The sequence below is a fragment of the Chelonoidis abingdonii genome, chromosome 8 (genome assembly GCF_003597395.2).
Source record: "Chelonoidis abingdonii isolate Lonesome George chromosome 8, CheloAbing_2.0, whole genome shotgun sequence".
NCBI lineage: Eukaryota > Metazoa > Chordata > Testudines > Testudinidae > Chelonoidis > Chelonoidis abingdonii.
This window is the reverse complement of record NC_133776.1, coordinates 57,485,572-57,508,606: the sequence shown is the minus strand read 5'-3', so window position 1 is coordinate 57,508,606 and position 23,035 is coordinate 57,485,572. Positions and strand designations below refer to the sequence as shown.

At 47.7% G+C, this 23,035-nt stretch overlaps 1 protein-coding gene and 1 pseudogene across 4 annotated transcripts in view; both read right to left on the bottom strand.

The window, feature by feature from the left end:
- Nucleotides 1-12,207: 12,207 nt before the first annotated feature.
- Nucleotides 12,208-14,104, bottom strand: LOC142047239 (uncharacterized; annotated as a pseudogene).
- A 4,818-nt stretch (nucleotides 14,105-18,922) lies between these two features.
- PASK (PAS domain containing serine/threonine kinase) overlaps nucleotides 18,923-23,035 on the bottom strand; it is a 49,979-nt gene continuing 45,866 nt past the window's right edge. For 3 of the 4 annotated variants that reach the window (XR_012656400.1, XM_075068649.1, XM_032781448.2), the window contains 2 exons: nucleotides 22,849-22,995; nucleotides 18,923-21,224 (listed from right to left, as the gene is read on the bottom strand). Coding sequence is in view for 2 of the 4 variants with exons in the window: in XM_075068649.1 (XP_074924750.1) it covers nucleotides 21,076-21,224; nucleotides 22,849-22,995 (296 nt within the window). In the remaining 2 variants the exon portion in view is untranslated. Of the gene's footprint in view, nucleotides 21,225-22,848; nucleotides 22,996-23,035 lie in introns of those variants that run through there. The other variant, XR_004373836.2, reaches the window with a different exon arrangement.

Sequence of the window (23,035 nt, the reverse complement as noted above, 5' to 3'; positions counted from 1 at the left end):
GCTACCTACCCCCTCATGCTTGTGATCCCCTGAAGTTCCCCTCCTGCAGACCCCAGACTGAGAAACATTGGCTTAGAGAACATACATAAGAATAGCCATATTAGGTCAGACCAATGGTCCATCTAACCCAGTGCCCTGTCTTTGGACAATGGCCACTGCAAGGTGCCCCAGAGGGAATGAACAGAACAGGTAATCATCAAGTGATCCATCCCCTGTCATTCATTCCCAGCCTCTGACAAACAGAGGCAGAGGCAGCTCTAGGCATTTTGCTGCCCCAAGCATGGCAGGCAGGCTGCCTTTGGGGGCTTGCCTGCAGGAGGTCTCCGGTCCCATGAATTCAGCGGCAGCCTATGGGAGGTCTGCCAAAGCCACAGGACCAGCGGACCCTCCACAGGCATGCCACCCAAGGCAACCTGCCTGCCGCCCCAAGCACGCGCTTGGTGTGCTGGTGCCTGGAGCTACCCCTGAACAGAGGCTAGGGACACCATCCCCACCCATCCTGGCTAAAAGCCATTGCTGGCGATGAACTGAGCTGCCATAAATTTAACTAGCTCTTTTTTGAAACTTGCTATAGTCTTGGCCTTCACAATATCCTCTGACAAGGAGTTCCACAGGTTGACTAGGTTGTGTGTTTGTTTGTTTCAAACCTCCTGTCTATTAATTTCATTTGGTGACCCATAGTTCTTATATTATGAGAAGGAGTAAATAACACTTCCTTATTTACTTTCTCCACACCAGTCATGATTTTATAGACCTCTATCATATCTCCCCCTTAGTCATCTCTTTTCCAAGCTGAAAAGTCCCAGTCTTATTAATCTCTCCTCATGCAGAAGATGTTCCATATCCCTAATCATTTTTGTTGCTCTTTTCTGAACCTTTTCCAATATATCTGTTTTGAGATGGGGTGACCACATCTGCACATGGTATTCAAGATGTGGGCATACCATGGGTTTATATAGAGGCAATATGATATTTTCTGTCTTATCTCTTTCTTAATGATTCCCAACATTCTGTTTGCTTTTTTGACTGCCACTGCACATGAACTATCCATGATGACTCCCAAGATCTCTTTCTTGAGTGGTAATACATCTCTACCTTGATATAACATTGTACATGATAGACCCAGATTCTTAAATAATTCCTATATAGGGCTCTACCTGATCAAACCAAAGCCCCTAAGAATGCTCCACAATAGCCCTGGGAGAGAAGAAATTATAACCATTAAAGAAGGAGAAACCTGGAGCACACAAGTGAAGGCATTTACCAAGATGGTAGAGCTGGGATAATTCTCACCCCTCACCTGAAGGAGAACACCTTTCATCTTGTGCAGCTGGAGATACAAGCAGCAGAACAAATTGGGGAAGAGGTTTTGAACCCAGCAGCACTTTCCCTTGGAGGATTATGGGAAAGTTTAGCATCTAATGGTCACCATCACTGAAGGGGAAATGTTTATTACTTTCCATTTGCTCCTGCCCATCCAGCCCCTAAACTCCTAAGCCCCTCCCCATCCACCAAGCACCAGAGGGAAGAGATCCTCCCTAATGACCCCCTTCATTCAGCAAAATCTGCTGGCTGTCCTGGGACTTGTGCAATTTCCTACTCTACATGCAACACGGCAGGTGCTCTGTCCCATCACACAATGCGGGGGGGGGGGGCACAACGAATGTGTGAGCTAGAAAAGTGGCTGACAGAGAACCACCTGAGCAGCTGTTGAAGGCAAAAGCCTACAGCACTGGTATTGCCAGGAAGTCTAGCCAAGCACTAACCAGGCTCAGCCCTGCTTCCAAGTGCATTTGGCCTGCTAGGGCTAGAGCCACCTTCTGCTTTAATATTTGCCCTGTTCCACTGGATCACACCTCTCCCCTACCACTCACACAGCTACAAGCCCCACACCCAAAACAACTCTGTGATAAATGAAGGGGGGGAGGGGTAGCTCCCTTTTATGGACACCCAGCCAGCCACTTAGCTATAAAGTCCCTCTTAGTGACTTTTTCCTTACCTGTAAAGGGTTAAAAAGTTCCCCAGGTAAAGAAAAGGGTGTGGGCACCTGACCAAAAGAGCCAAGAGGAAGGCTAGAACTTTTAAAAAGGGGAAAAAAGTTTTCCCTTCATCCTCCATACCTAGAAGGATTAATTGGGACAGGGAATGTTTAGATAGACGTGGTTAGGTTTATTTCCTGTAAGGCTTGTGGACTCCTCTGTGCTAACCCCAGATGCTTTTGTTTGCTTGTAACCTTTAAACTGAACCCCCAAGAAAGCTATTTTGGGTGCTTAATTTTGGAATTACTCTTCAAATCTAGCAAAAGCCTAAGTTCCAGATGTATTTTATTTTTATGTTTTTAATCAAATTTACCTTTAAGAACCTGATTGGCTTGTGTGTCTTAAAAGGCCTGTGGATATGTTTTTCAGATTAGCAGGTAGCAACAGCTGAGTTTCCCTTTTGTTTGTTTTCTTCTCAGCTTTCCTGAGGGAGAGGTGGAAAAGCCGAGGGACCTCAGGGAAAACTTCTCAAGTGAGTTTTTCCAGGATTTGCAAGAGGCAGCTTTTCACTTGAGTGGTGGCAGCATTTACTATGCCAAGGTCAGAGAAAAGCTGTAAGCTTTGGCGTTTAATACAAGCCTGGAGTGGCCAGTATTAATTTTTAAAATCCTTGTGGACCCCCACCTTCTGCACTTGAAGTGCCAGAGTGGGGAACCAGCATTGACAAACTCACTTGTTCCTTTTACTCACATATGTGCCACGTACAATATGCTTCACAACTGCGGCAATGGCTCAACACTTTTGTTACAGCTCTTGGCTACATTTCACTGCCTGAATGAACTAAAGGAACAGATACAGGGCAAGTCCCAAAACCTTTGACATGTTACATGGTTACACTTTAAAAAAAACCTCATACATGCTAATCACCATCTGTTAAGGCAAAATCACCACTCTGTCACTCAGAGTGCAAAAGGTGGGGGCCCGCAAGGATTCTAAAAATTAATACTCAGCACTCCAGGCTTGTATTATGCTCCCAAGCTTACAGCTTTTCTCTGACCTTGGCTTGGTAAACGCTGCCACCACCCAAATGCAAAAAAACCACTTTGAGCCCAGGAAGGAGCACTTGGGAATTCCTCCCTGTGGGGTACCCTCAAACCCTTTCACCCTCACTCTGGGAAAGAGCTGAGAAAGAAGACAAAAAAAAAATTAGCTGTGGCTATCAGCTAATCAAACAATATGCACAAACCTCTTAGGACACCAAAAATCCAATCCGGTTCTTAAAAAAGGTAAATTTTATTAAAAACAAAAAGGAAAAAAATTACATCTGAAACTTAGGCTTTTTGCTAGATCTTACAAGAAACAATTACAAAAATTAAGCACCCAAAATAGCTTTCTTGGAGGTTCAGCTTAAAGGTTACAAGCAAACAAAAGCATCTGGGGTTAGCACAAAGGAGATCCACAAGCCAAAATAAAAAAATACACCTAATCATGTGTATTGAACCATGCCCTGTTCCATAATTTCTTCTAGGTATGGAAGATGAATTTTTATACTTGCTTCAAGTCTTACACAGCATTCCTGCTTATAGCCTTGCTGCTCCAGCATCCTTCTCCAAAAGGAAGGTTTTTTTCCCCTATTTTAAAAAGTTCTAACCTTCCCATTTGCTCTTTTGGTCAGGTGTCCACTCCTTTTCCTTTACCTGGGGAACGCTGTTAATCCTTTACAGGTAAACCAAGCAGAGAATAGCCACCACGAGGGACTTTATAGCTAACTGGCTGGCTGGGTGTTCATGAAAGGGAACTACCCCCGTACACAATTTATTTATCACACCATCCCAGGTGTGAGAGCGAGCACGCACAGGGCCTTGGTGGGAGGGAGACAGAGCAGAAAGATTCAATGTGAAATGTTTTTCTGGGCTGCCCTGCTCTAGAGCAGAATCAGAAGGGAGCAAATGGTCATATCTTCCTCCACTAGGACTTTCATCTAGCAGTGCCATGTGGGAGCAGGTGTGATTTCCAGTGCTGTGAGGAGCATGGCAGGTGCTTTTGATGGGAAATCAGAGAGTAGAGTTTGTACCAACTGCAAGGCACACAGGCAAGTTGTTCTTCCAGACTGTGAAATCTTTATTGCACCCACAAGACATTGCCATTGAGAACTGCAGTGCACAAGTCAGTCATATGATAACACTCCTGCAAGTTACACACCATTTCCAGACAGTCATGCAATTAGTGCTGGCTGGGCCCTCCCTATAGCTGTGCTGCCTGCTGGGGCTGACCCTCCTTGCACATGCTGGTGCTAGCCACGGCCCTTGGTGCCTCACACCAGCAGGTGGCTTCAATTTGGAGACCTGAAAGGAAACCCCTTTCACCCCACCCTATCACAGATGGGTCAGCAAATTTAGGTCTTGGCAGCGTCAGAGGCAGAAACCCCCAAAGCATATGAACCCACCACATTCCCCCAAACTATCCTTGCCCCCCAAGAGGCTCAATGTGAAAGGCATCCGTGGGTCACTTAGCTCTACAGCCAACAGGGAGGAGAACCTGAGCAGAGAGACCCTCCTTCAATCAGCAGAATTTGTGGCTGGTGCATGCTGCAAGCAGGTGTGATCTCCAGCTGTACGTGCAATTGTTGCAGGCCCATTGCCCTGTCATTGAAGCAGGAAAAGAGGGGAAATAAAGGTGGTCTATGAATAGGGCTCCTAAGTGCTACAGCAATACAATAAATAAATAATAATAATTTAGGAAAAGAGGTTGGAGAGGCTGTATGGGTGGTTGTGCAAGAGAAAGCAAAAACCTACAGCATGTGGTGTTCCCAGGCAGACTTCCACCAAGGTACTAACCAGGCCCAACTCTATAGCTTCCAAACTCAGTTGTATTCAAGGTGGAATGGCCATAGACAGCCTTTACTCTAACTGCACTCCTTTTCAGGTCTTGTCTACACTGGCAAGTTTTTTTTCAATGAAACAAATGTCACCAAGAAAAAATCAACAAAAGCAAAGTTGCCAAAGCGTGTCTTCATTTGCTGTCTCTGTTGACAGAGCGTGTTCATGTTCAAGGCACCTTTGTCGACAGTGAGAGCAATGGACTGTGGGGTATGTATCCCACAGTGCCTGGTGACACCATCCGTTGCTAGGTCTTATGGGAATATGAAAACAGAGTGTGGCACATCCTGGGATATGCAAAATGTTCCATCATGCATTGCTTTGTGTCCCACCCCTCCAAAGTTTTCTGGCTTCCTTTTGTGCCATTTTTCCAACTGTCATTTCTTTGTAGTGTGCGCCAGCATCTGTCATGAGGATATCGCGCATGGCAGCACAGTTACTTGCAAAGTTAGCAGAGGATGTATCGCAGGAACCCACGTGTGATATGGACGGCAGCAACTTATCAGTGTTTTGTTCATTCACAGAGCAACTGCATACGATAAACTGTTGCTTTTGAGCTAGGGAAACAAGCACTGATTGGTGGGATCGCATTGTCATGCAGGTGTGGGATGAAGACCAAGGAGTACAGAACCTTAGGATGCGTAAAGCAACCTTCATGGAGCTATGTGCTGAGCTGTCCCCCAACCTGCAGTGCGAGGACACCAAATTGACAGCTGCCTTTTCTGTAGAAAAGCGTGTTGCAATTGATGTGTGGAAGCTGGCGAATCCACATTGCTACTGGTGCATTGCAAATCAATTTGGAGTAGGAAAGTCCACTGTTGTGGCTGCATTACTCCAAGTGTTCAGGGCAATAAATTGCATCATGCTGCACAGGACTGTGACTCTGGAAATGTGCATGAAACAGTGGATGGCTTTTCAGAGATGGTTGTCTCTAACTGTGGTGGGGAGATTGATGGCACACATATTCCAATTTTAGCACCAGACCACCTTGCCTCTGAATACGTCAATAGGAAGGGATACTTCCCCATGGTTTTGCAGGCACTTGTGGATCACCAAGGGCATTTCATGGACATCAGTGTAGGCTGGTCTGGAAAGGTGCATGACACACACATCTTCTGAAACAGTGGCCTGTACAGAAAGCTGCAGGCAGGGACTTTCTTTCCAGACCACAAGATCAGAGTGGAAGATGTGGAAATGCCATAGTAATCCTGGGAAATCCAGCATACCCCTTACAGCCCTGGCTCATGAAACCTTACATGGGGCATCTGGACAGCAGCAAAGAGCGTTTTAACAACAGGCTGAGCAGGTGCCGCATGGTAGTTGAATGTGCCTTTGGCCATTTGAAAGCTTGCTGGAGGTGTTTAAATGGCAGGGTAGACCTTACCGAGGATAATATTTCTGTGGTCATAGCTGCGTGCTGCACTTTGCATAATCTGTCTGAATCTAAGGCTGAAATGTTTGCTCAGGTGTGGAGCACTGAGGCAGAGCGCTTGGCTGCATAGTTTGAACAGCCAGATGCTAGGGCTGTCAGAAGAGCCCAGAAGGCTGCTATTAACATCAGAGAGGCTTTGAGGAACCACTTTGAAAATTAGGGGTAGTAACACATGTGCTTGGAGTTGCTTCCCTGTTGCATCCATGTACAATTTTGGGGCCTAAGATCCAGGTAACACAATGCTTTAGAAGCCTTGTCCCAAGAGTAAATTGATTGCTATACACTTTTGTAGAACACAGAATAAAAATTCTGTACCATTAAATATCTTAGCCTTTATTTATTGTAAAAAAGGGTAAAACCTCACAACTGTGTGTAGCTCCAGCTATCATTCTGCAACCTGTGAGAGAGGGTGGAGTGATGGGGAAACTCAGGAGTGCTGTGAAGTGAAAAGGAATATGTGAGCATAGAGGGAGGGTGAGGTTGGCAAAGAATTGTGCATGTTCTGCAGTGGCAATCGAGCCTGGATCTGCTCAGTCTGCAGCTGTATCAAAGACTTCAGCATCTCTGTCTGATCCTCCATAACTCTTATCATCTGCTCTGCTGCTTTGGCTAGGCAAGCGACATTCTCTTTTCTGTCCTGCCTTTCAGCTTTCCAGCACTCTTTCCATTCCCGTTCCCTGGTCTGACTCTCATCGCGCTGCAGCACCTCGCGAAACATGTCTCCTTTGCTACACCTAGGGTTTTTTTTTATCTCCCGAAGTTGGTCCGCAGGGGTGTGATGTGTCCTTCAAGGTCTGTGCTGAACAGAAGAGGGATTGTTACATTCCAGCAAATGATTGAAACATTGTAGTAAAAAGGGCATTTTGCTAGTAGAAATCACTTTCTCTCTGATACTCTAGGCAAGCACAGAGCTCCACGATCACCCCAATTATGATGAGTGTCAGGAGTGGGGGAAGGCGGTTGTGTGTGTAAGCAGAGTCAGGATGAGCTCTACTCTGACATCTGGCAGTGAATTATGGCGAGTGTGGAAAAGAATTTCAGGAGCTGATCTTGTTTGCATAGGCACACCCACCCCACATAGCATAGCCTACGGCAGCCTAAAATGGTCACTTTGACAGCTGTGGGATCCCCAATTTCTCTGTTATTGGGGCAGGAGGAATAAAGTGTTACCCTGATTAAGTGAATGAGGGACTATGAACCTGTTTTATGACAGAGAATCTCACCATCAACTAAGTAGCACTCACTAGATGAGGGACATGTTTGCCAAAACCCAGTGAATTTAGAGAGGTTGGGGACTGGTGTTTGTACCTGATGGTATGGGCCTGGCACATCAATTGTACCTTCTCCTCTCTATGCTGTTGAAGAGCAGAGCTAATTTTGATTCCATTAGGACACTGCTGAGCTGAATTCACTTTGGGCCAATGGTGCACCAGCACTGGGGCTCCTCTACTATGAGCTGAAATCACTAAAAGAGCTAAACTTACTGAGCTGAGATCACTGAGTGCTGTGTTAACTAGTGGGGGAGCCAGAAGATCTATTGCTTAGCAGCTAGCAGAGTGGAGCAGGCCCCGGAACAGTGAGCTGAGCCGAGCTGAGCAGTTTGCAGGATGGTTGGAGCAGCCCACAACAGCAAGCGGAGTGGAGTGGTTTGCGGGAACAAATGGAGCGGCTCACGGGTTGGCTGGAGGAGTGGCACAGCTGGTGGAGTGGAGCTGGTCGTGGTGAAGGCTGCAGCAGAACTCCACGGAGTTCTTGGAATCTGTGGCAGAGGATTAACAAGTACCTCCTGGAAACTTTCCAAAGTCTCTCTCTGGAGGATTCCCTACAGGTCTCGATGTCCATTGAGACCCTGCTTGGCCATGCAGATTAGCTACACAGAAAACACTACCTGCCTGCCACTTTTTGATTCCCTACCCAAGCCACAGCAACTTACCCGGCATCTCATCTGCTTTCTGCTCCCCACTGAGCACTTCTGGAGTGGAGAAAAGTTCCTGGCTGCTTGCCCCACCTGGCGACCCTGCTGGGAACCCCACTTCCTCTTCTAGCTCCACTCCTTCATCCAGAATTTCAGCCTGCGGGTAACCCCCTTTCTGCTGCCTGTGAAGAATCCATGAGGCTATTGGTGATGGAGTTGGGATGACCACCAAGGATAGCATTCAGCTCCTTATGGAAGCGGCAGGTCTTAGGTGCACCACCAGAACAATGGTTCGCCTCCCTCGATGCCTTATGGTACACCTGCCTCAGCTCCTTTATCTTTGATCTGCACTGCTGCAGGTCCCGATCATAGCCCTTTTCGCATGAGCCTTGAGAAATTTGCCCATATGTATCCTGATTCCTGCGGGTCACTCGCAGCTGTGACTGAACAGACTCTTCTCCCTGTATACTGATCAGATCCAACAACTCAGCGATGGTCCAAGTGGGAGCACGTTTGGTGCAACAGCAAGCCATGCTCACCTGGGAAGCTCCTCTGGGAAGCTAGCAAGCAGGAAATGAGATTTAAAATTCCCGGGGCTTGTAAGGGAGAGGGGTGAGTTGGCTGCAGGACAGCGGAGTTGAAAACACTGACCAGAGAATTGAAAGAAACTTTCTGGAGGCCAATAAAAATCGGAAAGAAAAACCTGTGGTGTCTACACTGCATGTTTGTCAACAATAAAGGGAGGGGAAAAGACAAAAGTCTCTCACGGGGTGGAAGTTTTTTGTCGCCAAAACTAGGCATTCTCCCCCCCACCCCCCCAAAAAAAGGTCACATTGCAGTGTGTACGCTATTGCTGTTTTGTCGCCAAAAGCCAGTTTTTGGCAACAAAACTTAGCAGTGTAGACAAGCCCTCAGTTTCATCCCTGCCTTTCCTACCACTCACAGCACATCCTGCAGAGCATGTCACTACACACACACACACACAGAGCACAACTCACACATGCTGCCTTTGCCTACCTGCACTCCACATTCCCTAATCACCATGCACAACATGCTTCACGACAATTTGCAGCTCTTGGCTATAATTCACCTCCTAAATAGGGCTGTCTGTTTTGGTTGGACATATTCCTGGAGGTTTCATCACATGATAGTCTAATTAAAGATTATTCTTTAATTAAATTCCTGCAGACTCCAGGACAATCCTGGAGGGTTGGCAACCCTATTCCTAAACTGACTCCGTGAACAAACACTGGGCAAGACCTTTCAATACTCTGCAGCATTGTATTTCAGAACAATCCCCCCACCCTCAGCCTAATTCAAGACATACATGTGATTAATGTGGCTTGTTCCATACCCTCCCATATATTTCACCCACCAAACACACAATTCATAGTGCTTGCTCCATGCCCTTCGGAATTAACACACTTACACACACACACACACACCACTTCCACCCCTCATGCACACACAGATCCACACATATTGCAGTCCCTTCACTCACACACAATGCTACACCACACCCCCACAAAAACAACCACGCACAATAAATGTTGTTTGATCTAGTTCCTTCCTAAAACATACCTCAAATATACCCCTCCCCCACTACACCCACCCACACAGTGCAGACCCCCCAACCTCACAGTTCATACACACACACTTGTACAACCTGCAGCTCCCTACACTCAATTTATACACACTCTCTGCAGACCCTGCACAGTTCTGTCTCTCTAGGTATGTCTACGCTATGGGATTATTCTGAATTTACAGAAACCGGTATTTGGAAACAGATTGTATAAAGTCAAGTGCACGCGGCCACACTAAGCACATTAATTCAACAGTGTGCATCTATGTACCAAGGCTAGCGTCGATTTCCGGAGCGTTGCACTGTGGGTAGCTATCCCATAGCTATCCCATAGTTCCCAGTCTCCCCTGCCCATTGGAATTCTGGGTTGAGATCCCAGTGCCTGATGGGGCAAAAAACATTGTTGCTGGTGGTTCTGGTTACATCCCCCCCTCCCTCCATGAAAGCAACGGCAGATAATCGTTTCACGCCTTTTTTCCTGGGTGAACTGTGCAGACACCATACCAGGACAAGCATGGAGCCTGCTCAGCTCAAGACAGCAGTCATGGATGTTGTAAACACCTTGTGCATTCTTGTGCGGTTTATGCTGAACCAGGACCTGCAAAGCCAGACGAGGAGGCAGCGGCTACAGCAGTGTGGTGACGAGAGCGATGAGGACAGGGACATGGACACAGAATTCTCTCAAACCGCGGGCCCCAGCGCTTTGGAGATCATGCTGGTAATGTGGCAGGTTCTAGCCACTGAATGCTGATTTTGGGCCCGGGAAACAAGCACAGACTGGGTTGTTTGCCTGTGGCTGAAAAGAAATCCTTCTCTGCAGTTAGCCAAGCGGGCGTATTGCAGGTGTGGAACGATTTCCAGTGGCTGCGAAACTTTTGCATGCGTAAGGGCACTTTCATGGAACTTTGTGACTTGCTTTCCCCTGCCCTGAAGCACCAGAATACCAAGATGAGAGCAGCCCTCACAGTTGAAAAGCGAGTGGAGATGCCCCTCTGGAAGCTTGCAATGCCAGACAGCTACCGGTCAGTGGGAATCAATTTGGAGTGGGCAAATCTACTGTGGGGGCTGCGTGACAAACCAAAGCACTTACTACAGCGCTGCTACAAAAGGTATGAACGGAAACGCACATAGTAATGGCTTGTTAATGGACCCTAACTGTGGTGCAATAGACTGGAAACCCAATCCCTATCTGCACCAGATACCCAGACGAAACACAAGGTAATTTCAATGTCCTGCAAGCACATGTCACACACAAACGTGGAATGCCGAAGTCATGAGCTCCATCCAATACTGCAAAAATACTCTCCCAAACCAAAACAACAGTGGATTTGAAAAGCCCATAGATCCTTGCGGACTCCACCTCACTTAATGCTAGTCATGAAGTCATACACAAAGCAGCTGAAAGTATAGGATGTCAACTACAGGCTGAGCAAAAGGGACCATTATGGTCACATTACTGACGCTCAACCTCATCCAAACCAGTATCCCCGTGCATCCACAATCGCTTGAGTAAGGTAACACAGCAAACTACTCCACCAACACAGGCGATAGAAAGAACCAGGAATGTGTGCACATTCAGAAAACTTGAAAACCGATTCAGTCAACTGGCCAAGGTACGTCTGACGTTGTTGTTTCTCCTTGATGAAAACCCCCCCCTTACTCATTCCCTTAAGCACCCACCCTACACCTTGCCTAAGTTGAAGTCACTATTGTAAAATCAGTATTTATTATTGATATAAAAAAGGAGAAAATGGACAAGGTAGCCCAGAGTTGGGAGAGAAATGAGAAGGAAAGACCACAAAAAGTTCAAATAATGAGAAGTCTTCTGCCTGGGCGTCCCTGGGTGGAGTGGGTCGGGCATGGGCCACCCGGCCGCCACATTCACTGTCAGCTGGTAGAGCTATGGACTTGGAAGTTGGAGGGCAGTTAGCAGGACTGTAGCGGCACTCTGTGATCCTGCTGGCGTTCCTGAAGCTCCACCAGACGCCGAAGCATGTCAGTTTGATCACGCAGCAACCCCAGCGTTGCATCCCGCCACCTCTCATCTCGAGTGTCTCTCCTCTCCTCATGTCCCTCATGGCCTCACATTCAGTGGCAGCTTTCCTGTACTGGGGTAGGGTGACCTTCCACTCATTCAGATGAGCTCTTTCGTTGCAGGTCGATTCCATGATTTCCAAGAACATTTCGTCTTGCATACTTTTTTTTTGCCGCCTTGTCTGAAATAGCCTTTGGGATGGAGGAGAGAGGCTTGAAAAATTTGCAGCTGCGGGAGGGAGGGAAAAAAGTGAGAGAAGATACATTTTACAGAACAATGGTTATACTCTTTCACGGTGAACAACACTATTCACATTACATAGCACTGTGATTTCAGTACAAGGTTGCATTTTGCATCTTAATATTGAGTGCCTGCGGCTTTGGTGTTACAGATCACAGACGCAGGTCAGGGCAATAGAGTTCGACTTGCATGCGGCCATGGTAAGCCATTGTCTTTCAGCTTCTGCAGTCTTCATATATCCAGTGTCCTCCTTTCCCACATACCAAGCAAAGCCAGTTGAGTGCTGCAGCTTTCCTGTTAACGTGCAGTAGCAGAAACCCAACTACCCCCCGCCACATTCAAGTCTCTGGGATGATCGCTTTACCCCTCCCCCCCCGCGTGGCTGGTATCATGGAAGATCTCTGCTAGCCACCACCCCACCCAGCGTGGCTGGTATCAGGGAAGATTCCTGCTAGCCAAACGTGAAAAAGCTCAGCGCCAATCACCTCCTTCCTCCCCCCCCCCCGGCTAACTGCAGAGAAGGATTTCTTTTCAGCCACAGGCAAACAACCCAGTAGGAATGGCCACCTCGGTCCCCTTAATTAAATTCCCGTATTTCAGCCAGGTTACCATGAATGATATCACTCTCCTGAGGATAACACAGCAAGAGAAAGAACGGATGTTGCTTGAATGCCAGCAAACACTGGGACCATACGCTGCCAGGCTTTGTCATGCAATGATACCAGATTACTTGGTACTAGCATGGCATGGTCAAGTGTCCTATCATGGAGGATGGAATAAGGCTGCGCTGCCCAGAAACCTTCTGCAAAGGCTTTTGGAGTACCTTCAGGAGAGCTTCATGGAGATGTCCCTGGAGGAATTCTGCTCCATCCTCAGACATGTTAACAGACTTTTCCAGTAGCTGTACTGGCCGTGAATGCATTCCAAGTCCTCAGGGCAAATTAATTATTAAAAAATGCTTGCCTTTAAACCATGTTTTATATTTACAAAGATACACTTGCCAGAGGTCCCTTCCATGGCTTCATTGTTTGGGATACTGCCCTGGGAGGGTTGGAAGGGTACTTCTGTCAGGCTGAGAAAAAGCTCCTGGCTGTTGGGGAGAACGGAGTGCTGTGTGCTCTCCACAAGTTCATCATCCTCTTCTTCCTCATCATCTTCCCCGTCCGCAGAATCCTCAGCCATGGCCGAGATTACCTCCTCCTCGGAATCCACGGTCAGGAGTGGGGTAGTAGTGGTGGACCCCCCTAGAATTGCATGCAGCTCAGTGTAGAAGCGGCATGTTTGCGGCCCTGCCCCAGACTTTCCGTTTGCTTCTTTGGTTTTCTGGTAGGCTTGTCTGAGCTCCTTAACTTTCACATGGCACTGTACTGAGTCCCTAGTGTGGCCTCTCTCCATCATGGCCTTGGAGACTTTTTCAAATGTTTTTTCATTTTGTCTTTTGGAACGGAGTTCTGCTAGCACACGATCATCTCCCCATATAGCAATCAGATCCAGTACCTCTCATATGGTCCATGCTAGAGCTTTTTTGATTCTCAGACTGCATGGTCACCTGTGCTGATCAGCTCTCCACGCTGGGCAAACGGGCAATGAAATTCAAAAGTTCATGGGGCTTTTCCTGTCTACCTGGCCAGTGCATCCGAGTTCAGATTGCTGTCCAGAGTGGTCACAATGGTGCACTGTGGGTTAGCGCCCAGAGGCCAATATCGTCGAATTGCAGCCACACTAACCCTAATCTGAAATGGCAATACCGATTTCAGTGCTACTCCCCTTGTCAGGGAGGAGTACAGATATCGGTATTAAGAGCCCTTTATATCGATATAAAGGGCTTCGTTGTGTGGATGGGTGCAGGGTTAATGCGATTTAACGTTGCTAAATTCGATATAAACTCGTAGTGTAGACCAGGCCTCTCACACACACCACTTGGTGCTGCTTACTGCATTCCTCTATAGTTAAGGCTAAGATTTAGTCACAGGTATTCTTAGTAAGAGTCAAGGACAGATCATGGGCAATAAACAAAAGTTAATGGCCCCTGACCTGTCCATGACTTTTACTCTAAAATACCTTGGCTAAATCTTTGCTGTTCTGGGGGACCCTGCGGGCCGACGGCTGGCTCCTGCTCCGGCGACAGGGACCAACTGCCTCCAGCTACTCGCTGCTCTGAGGCCCCCCAGGGGCTGCTCTCCAATGGTCTCCGGGGTCGCTGCTCTGGCTGCCCCCAGGACTGCCCACTGGTCGTGGCTCAGGCTGCCCCCAGGACCACTGGCGCTCCGGAAGTCCCCAGGCCAGCCCTGGGACCAACAGCCCCTGAGGCCACCCAAGCAGTGGCTGGTGCGGCTGGCCCTGGGGCCACTCCAGCAACGGCCGGTGCAGTTGGCCTCAGGACCAGCCGTACTGGCCACTGAAGCTGCGGAAGTCACGGAACCCGTGAATTCCATGACAGACTCGCAGCCTTATCCATAAAGAAGGCCTCCCTCACATACTCTGCACCACATACGCATACCATTCTGCACACAATTAATACATCCTACACACTGTCATCGTTCCACCCCCAACTGTCATATACTGCCTTCCTGCTCTCCCACAATTGATGCATCCTTACACACTTTGCAAACCTCCTCCCCTCTGCACCCACTTATCCCTGCCCCAGAGGAGAGAGCAGGGAGCAGCAGGACCTCCAATGGAGGGAGATGGAGAAGAAAGAGGGGAATCTGAAGGGAGGCAGTGGTTATATTCTCCTTGACAAGAGCTTTCCTCTGCAAGCAGGTGATATTTCCAGATCTGCATGCAGCATTCCAGCTGCTTTTGACTGGAAATTGTGGGGGGTGGGAGTGGCAAGGGGGAAGCAAGAGAATTTGTGAGGTAGAAAAGTGGGTTTTAGAAGTGTAGGCAAAAGCCTCCTATACAAGTACTAACCAGGTCTGACGCTGGTTGGCTTTAGAGGTCAGCCAAGAGTGGGTGCACCTGGCAATAGACAGCCTCAGCTTTAAACTTTGCCCCTTTTTAGACTGATTTCGGCCTCTCCTCTGCCACTCACAGAGCACCCACTGCAGGACACACTGCGACACACACACAAAAATCTCCATTGTTCTCCTCTACCATGCACACCCCCCATTCTTTACACACTTCCCACATACACCAGACTTCACAAATGCAACAACAATAGCTCAAACACATTTCTTCGCAGCTCTTGGCTACAGTCCACTGCCTAAACTAGCTCCAGGAACAAATCCTGGACAAGGCTCAGACTCTTCAACACATGACATGACTACACTTAAAAAAAAAAAAAAACTCATACATAATCCAAACCCACTGCATCCTTCAAACCTATTACAAAATGCACACAATTAATGCAGCCCTGATCCATTCCCTATTTTAGTCTATGTAGGTTCTTATACCATGCTCTTCACCATGGTATCTGAGCTCCTTCCAGCAGTGCACAAAACAATGTCACTGCACATGTCACACATTGGTTGTTCTCTGATCTTCTCCCCAGAGGAAGAAGCATGTGCAGTGGAGTGTCTTCTTTTGATAGCTGGGGGTGGGGAGGAGAGGGTTCTTGTTTTTGTTACATAACTATACCCTTGCAATGTGTTTGGTACAGGAGGCAGGTCAAAGAAATGGACCTTGCCCTTGGAGCAGAACATGAGGTGGTTTGGAATGGCCTGTAGTTGCTGGGGGAATTCACTCTAGTGGAGACCCCCCTCCCACTCCTACAATTCACAGACACTTGTTTGTATATTGCTGCAGTGTTTCCCCTCTCACATACAACTAGTACTACTGCAGCTCCCCACCCTAGTTTACACACACACACACACACACACACACACACAATGCAGCAGCCCCCTCATGTGCACAGTTCACCACACAATTAATTATGGAGGGAATGAAGTGAGCAGCATTAACACATCCTTCACACACACTGCTCCCTACTCACCATTCACACTGCAGACCCCCACTTGCGTTCCCCAAACCCCTATCACCGCCCCAGAGGAGAGAATGAGGGAACTTCAGGACCACAGCTGGGGGAGATGGAGCAAAAAGTGGTTCAACATGAAGTGCTTTCCTGGGCAGCTCCAATCTACAGGGGAGTCAGAAGAGAGGAATGGTCATGTTCTCTTCCACAAGGCACTGCCATCTGGAAGCAGGTGTGACTGCCAGCTCTGTATGCAGGTTGGCAGATGCTTCTGATTGAAAATCAGAGAGGGGAGGGAAAGATCCAAACAACTTTGGAGGTAGCAGTGCATGCAGTTTATGGAAGTGAGGGCAAAAGCCTACCCATCCAGTATTCTTAGGCAATCTCCCATCCAAGTACTAACCAGGCCCAACTCTGCTTGGCTTCTGAGACCAAACAAGATCAGGGACATTCAGTGTGGTATGGCCATTGTTAGAAAGCTTATTCCTTCACTCTCACCCTTCCCTGGTCCTTCTCGCATGAACAGAGAGCAACAATACCCGAAGTCCGAAGGTGCAAACAATTCGATGTTTATTGGGGTGAACTTCCAGCAAGCTTAAATTCAAGTTCCTTTTCCTTATTTTCAAATCTCAACTTACTTCCAGTTGCCTCTATTTAGTATAGTAATATTGTCAGCCTATACCTTAACCAATCATTCTACTAAAATTTACCTAACCAACTCCTAGCGTATTGTAAGATGATTAGCTAACAATATATTCCCACCAACCTTATTGTTCACTAGCAAAACTTAATGGAACGAGCAGACAGAAAACAATCAACAGAACAACAGAACAGCAAATATAAAACAACAAAACATACAGAAGTGAGATTTCACAACAATCTTTACAGACATAAGGGTCTCCAAGTGTGTCTATTGATAAGTGAGTTCTCTTACCAACAGAAATCATCAAACGTAAATTCTAGGCTCTTCCCTTTCTCTGGAAGGTGATTAATCGAATCAACCTCTAGAAGCCCCAGATTGCTCTTTAGCTCTTTTGAATAGTGCGGCTCGACCATACAACTCTCCCAGTTTGGCTTCTAAAAGACCAGGCCTCAGTACATGGTCAGGAAATAATGAGAAGGCCGACTACACAACAGTGATTTTGATTCTTTCTTTTATATCTCTATAACTAGCTAAGTGATAAGAATACACCTAAATTCTTAAAGTATAGGCCTTTGCAGACAGGCCTGAATATCTATATCCTAACAGCCATAAATCAGGGGTGGGCAACCTTTTGGGCCAAGGGCCACATCTGGGTGGGGAAATTGTATGCAGGGCCAGGGCAGGGGGTTGGGGTGTGGGAGAGAGTGCAGGGAGGGGCTCAGGGCAAGGGATTGGAGCAGAGGACGGGTGCGGCGTGTACGAGGGGACTCAGGGAAGGGGGTTGGGGTGCAGGTGCAACAGGAGGCTCAGCAGGGAGTCGGATTGCAGGAGGGGTGCAAGGTGCCGGCAGGGGGCTTAGGGCAGGGAGTTGGGGGGCAGGGTGCAGGAGGGGTTTGGGCTCCGGCGTGGCAGCAGCGCACACCGGAGCCAGGGCAGGCTCCCTGCATGCCTGCCCTGTCCTCACCCTGTGCCACTCCAGGAAGCGCTGTGGCCCCTGGAGGAGGGGAGGGCTCCGTGTGTGGCTGCCTTTGCTGCGCCTCCAGGTACCTCCCCCAAAGCTCCCATTGGCCACGGTTCTTCGTTCACGGCCAATGGGAGCTGCGGAGGGCGGTGCCTGGAGGCAAAGACAACACTCGGAGCCCTCTGGCCCCCCCCCCCCCCCGGTGGCCGCAGGGACGTGACGCCAGCTGCTTATGAGCGGCACAGGGCCCGCAGCACTATGGGGGGCAATCCTGCAGGCCAGATTCAAAGCCCTGATCCAGCCCATGGGCCATAGTTTGCCCACCCCAGCCATAGATGGTCTTAGTTCTAACTCTTCCCTTTTTCAGCTCCTACACAGCCTCTTTTCTACTATTCTCACAGATGACCTTGCATAGTACATGGCTACACATATACTACCACCAGCCTCATTCATGCACAACTTACTCTTTTCCCAAAACTTTTTGGCCTTTCCTCTTTCAAGCAGCAACTGAACATCACGTGGAGCTTTGCAGAGTTTTTTCAGCTCTGTGTTATATTTGACCTGCAAAGGAAACTACAAGAAACAATTAGCATGGCCAGAAATTCTTCATGCGTCTGACCTGGCCAGTACTGAGGGCACGTCTGAGCCAGAGTATAACATCTTTTAAGAAAGTCATCAGAAATCAATGCAGCAATATTAATATGTGACCAATATCTATAAACATAGTAGCCATATACACATAGCCACGTTTGAATGTTCCCTAATTAGGGATTTTGAACCAAAGAAGTCCAACCTCAGTGTTGTGCTCAGGCTACAAGTTTAACTCTCTTATTTGTGGATTTCTGAGCAGTTCAGAGTGCTCAGAACAAAGTCAAACATGACAAAGATGAAAACAGCTGGGACTGAGAGCTTTTTGTTTCTTTAACCTTTTAGGTAGTCTTGAAAAAAAGATTATAAATCTAGACATTCAGATCTATCCTACTGAGTTTTTCCTGGCAGAGTCTATGAATGACTGGAGAACTATTAAGTTTATGACAACACAGATACCAAGTGGAATTATGGTTGAATTGAGAGAGGAAGTAATTTTTATTCTGCATGTTTCAACATTTGTATTTTGGTTAAAACCAGGCTCTCTGTTAGAAGGAAGAAAAAAAACCCCAAAACTTAAATTTAACGTCTAGCGTCCCTACAAATTAAGGGCTAAAAGCTTCCAAGTGAGGAGCCAGTGGAGTCATCAAGCAAAAAAGAGGAAAGAGAAAAAGAGGATTTTTTTAGGAAACAAGCCTTTCATTGTAAGTCAACAGTTCACACAGCAACACAAGTGAAAGACACAGCCAAAGAGATACTTTAAGAACTAAAATGTTTATTCTGTTCACTTTTAGGAAACGGTGATATAGCACAATTTTGATAAAAACCATAGCAAATAAAAATATACTTTGTATTGCCAAAAGTTTAAACAGGGTGTTAAAAATCTGTCACTTACATTTTAAAATGTAATCCACTCAGTAGAATTAGAGACACACACTGGCTATAGGATCTTCCTGAAGAAACCTTTTAGGTGCAGCTGTAGTCAGTATAAACAGAGTTATTTTGCTACAGGAGAACAAGGTCCAGTGAGGTTTCTCTCTGCTACCCTTTCATTTGTGTGCACATCTCAGTTGCATCTGTCCAGAATTGTTCAAACCTGCAGCATCTCACACAAAGCATCTAGTAGTGAGAGCAGCTATACAGAGTTCAGTGAGCAAGCCAGTTCCATAACACTGGAATTATGTACTGCAATACAGCATCAACAAATACATATTTAGATGTATAAATCCTGTTACTGCTCTGGGCTTTTGCATCCAATTCCACACACAGTGCACTAAAAACAGGTCCTTTAAATACTCTCTCTCTCTCTCTCTCTGTATCTACCATACAGAATGACAGCTCCTGGGCGATGGGGAGAAGAAGGTATGAGTGAGATTTTGCAGCACAGCCAAAATCTGGGAGGTCAGTCTGGGGAAGTTCTGGCCCAGATGAAAAATTAAAAGAGAATTAGGAGAATAGTCTAGTTCAGTAAAAGACTCAACTGATGGGAGTTATATTATTGAGGCCCTGACCCCTGCGCAATTTGCCCTAAACAAAGCCATGCATGTAATCTCTCTTCAGCCGTGCACTCACCACCTTGTTTACAGAGCAGTAAACAAGCCTTCAGGCTTGATTTGATTTTGTAGTGCAGCAAGGATCCCTTGAAAAACCAAGCTGCATTTCTGAAATCTTTAAACCAAGGTTTACAAGAGAACTACAAACCAAGTAGGTCAGTTTCCAAGCTTGACAACATCTCAGTCTTTCTGTCTAGAGAAAAGCATGCTCAACAACAACCACCACCAGCATCCCCATACTCCAGAACCAAGCGCTATTAAACAGAGAAACAAAGTCAAAACCAACTGACCACGCTGGGGTTTTCCACTGTATGTTTCTTCCAATATGAATTCTGTCAGAATCCAAGCCCCTTGAAAAATGGGCTCACTCAGCATCCCACTGCCATTACAGGGATGGAGGATGTTGATCAGCTGGGGTTTTTTCAATCCTCAGCTTCCACCAGCAAACATTAGGACTCCAGATTCTAGATGTGAATGAGCTAAGAAACAGTTAGTAGCGAAAGCAGTCTTCCCATTCGCAAGGGAATGCTTGCCTCAAACCACATTCTAACAACTGCTACAGGAAGGCTCATCCGCAACCACTGTGCCAAGCCTTGTGCACATGAATAGGATTTCAACCAGAGTCCCAGCTCCTGGGAGGAGCACATGCCCTGAAGTCTCCTGGTTTGAGTTAATTTTACTTCCAAACAGCTACCGGGGGAGTGTTGCAGTTTCAGATAAGCAGAGGTTTGGCCCAAACTGGAAGCTGTATGAGAGTGTGTGGTGGTCTCCTGAATAGGACTCAATTTTATACTAGGAGGACAAATCCTAAACTCACATGGAAAAATCTGGTAAGTGTACTGCTGGATTCTGTTTCATTAACGCTATAGACATCTCAGGCTCACGGGGCCTGTCCAGATGAAGTGCTGATGGCTCAAGGACAGTAAGAAAGAAAAGGCACATTTGGATCCAATCACTTCTAGGGATATCCAGAAAAGCTCATCTGGAGAAAGTGAAAAGCTTCTGCATTTAAGAGTCTAGAATGGATCAGCCTGAAGTCAAAGACTGGCTCTTTCACATCACTCTCAAACCTCTTCATATCACAGGCTTCTGTTACAGTAAGTGCACGAAGCCAACAGTGTACCAGTGGAGAGATTTCTCTCAATGGTGAGCAACTGCTGTCTTCTAGTACCTAAGGCTAATCTGTCTGTTAAAACAGAAGTGCTTAACGTGAAGCTTCTTTTAGTTCTTGGGAGGACAGTAAGTGCTGTCCAGATGATGACCAGGGAGCTGTTCTCCAGCAGGTGGGGAAATCTGCAGTATGCGTCCTCCGCATGTCAGTCCCAACACTAAAGATTGGAACAAGATCTCTTGGCCTAAGCAGTGGCTGTTCCTTCCAATTGGGGTTCTGTGAGCTCACTGTCATAGGCATCATGGATCAGTCTCTGCTCACTCTGGAAGCAAGGAGCTTGCTGGCTGGCTCTGTGGCTGTGCTCAATACAGTGATTTCTGAAATTATTGCTTTCTGAGGAAGAAGAAAAACAAAGGATGGAACAGAATTTAGGGATGAGTCATAGACACTGTTAATCAGACAGCATGTACATAAGTGATGAGTTTTTCTTTTCCCTGGGGAAGTTCTACCCCTGCTCTGCCCTAAATACCCACCCCTAGTCCACCCCTCCCCGCCCCCACTCCTCCCTTCAGCCAAAGTCTCACTCCACCTCTTTCCACCACCTGCTCTGTCCCGTCCCTGAGGCCCCTGCCCGCTCACTGCCTTCCCCCCCAAGTCTCTTCCCCAGCCACCAAACACATGCTTGGGGGCGCTGCCCAACAGCTGTGATTGGGGGACCGCTATTTTTTTCCTTGGATGCTCCAGCCCCAGAGCACCCATGGAATCAGCACCTATGAACATGTACCTCAAACACAGGCACAGATTCCAGAAACTAAGCCTTAATCTGCAGTCAGGAAGCAGGTAGGAGCCAAATCTCTGCAAGCACTAAGATCTAGCTCAGGCCTGCACAACATGCGGCCCGCGGAGCCTCACTGTGCAGCCTGGGGGGGGATTCTAAATCTCGTGCACGCGGCGCTCTGCGGACAGCCCAGAGCCCTTTAAATCTCAGCCGCGGCTGGGAATCAAAGGAATCTGGGCTGCCCACCGTGATGGGGAGCCCAGAGCCCTTTAAATCTCAGCCGCAGCTGGGATTCAAAAGGCTCTGGGCTGCCCGCCGTGGCAGGGAGCCCAGAGCCCTTTAAATCTCAGCCGCGGCTGGGCATCAAAGGGCTCTGGGCTGCCCCCTGCCCAGAGCTCTTTGATTCCCAGCCGTGGCTGAGATTTAAAGGGCTCTGGGCTCCCCGCAGCTGCTGGCAGCCGAGAGCCCTTTGAATCCTGGCTGCAGCTTCAGCGGATGGGCTGGGGCTGCAATTTAAAGGGCTCGGGCTCCCCTCAGCGGCAGGAGCTCTGGGCACTTTAAATCCCTGCCCCAGCCCCGGAAAGCTCTGGGTTCCCCCAGCCACTGGAGCCCCGGGCCCTTTAATTTGCCCCTGAGGGCTCCCAGCCACCTCTTCAGCTGGGAGCCCCTGGTTGATTTGAAATCAAGTATCACCTCCTCACCTCTAAGCTTCCTTTTTGGCCCACAGCTGTTTTGGTGGGGCGGGGCTGGGGAAGGAGGGTTTGTTTCTGCAGGGTTGGACAGTGCTGGGGCGGGGTGTTTCCGCGGGGCCGGGGGGTTTCGGCCCTCAGCTGTTTTCTTTGGAGTAATGTGGCCCTTGCCGCTTTGAGTTGTGCAGGCCTGGTCTAGCTTAAAGCAATGACAACTGACATGGCCTAGTTATTAGAGCTGTACTAATACCAGCTATGATTCTAGTGATACGAGCTTCCCCACTACACTATCTTCTCCACGCCAGCCAAGATTCCACTAACAAGATGACTGTACCTAGTCTGCACCATTTAGGATTTCACTGGCAAGTGTTTAGCAGAAGTCCATCTATCAACAGCAGCCATATTTGAGACAATCACAAGAGTAACCACCAAGTTATGATCTGACTCCACACAGCTCCTAGTCACATTTCCATCTCCTCTTGTAAATCTTAGTCAAAAGATACTTTGGGGGGAGGAGAGGAAGGGAGTCATTTTCAGACTGATGTCTTACCTGGCCTGGCCAACACATACACCTCTTTCCACGTGTAATTAGCCAAATTCACAGGCTGCAGCACCCAAGGATCCTCTACTAGCTTTTCCAGGGTTGTGCGCTGCTCTGGAGCAGCACACAGGAGCCCAGACACCAGAGCCATCAGATCTAAGCAAAAAAAAAAAAAAAAAAAAAAAAAAAAATTTAA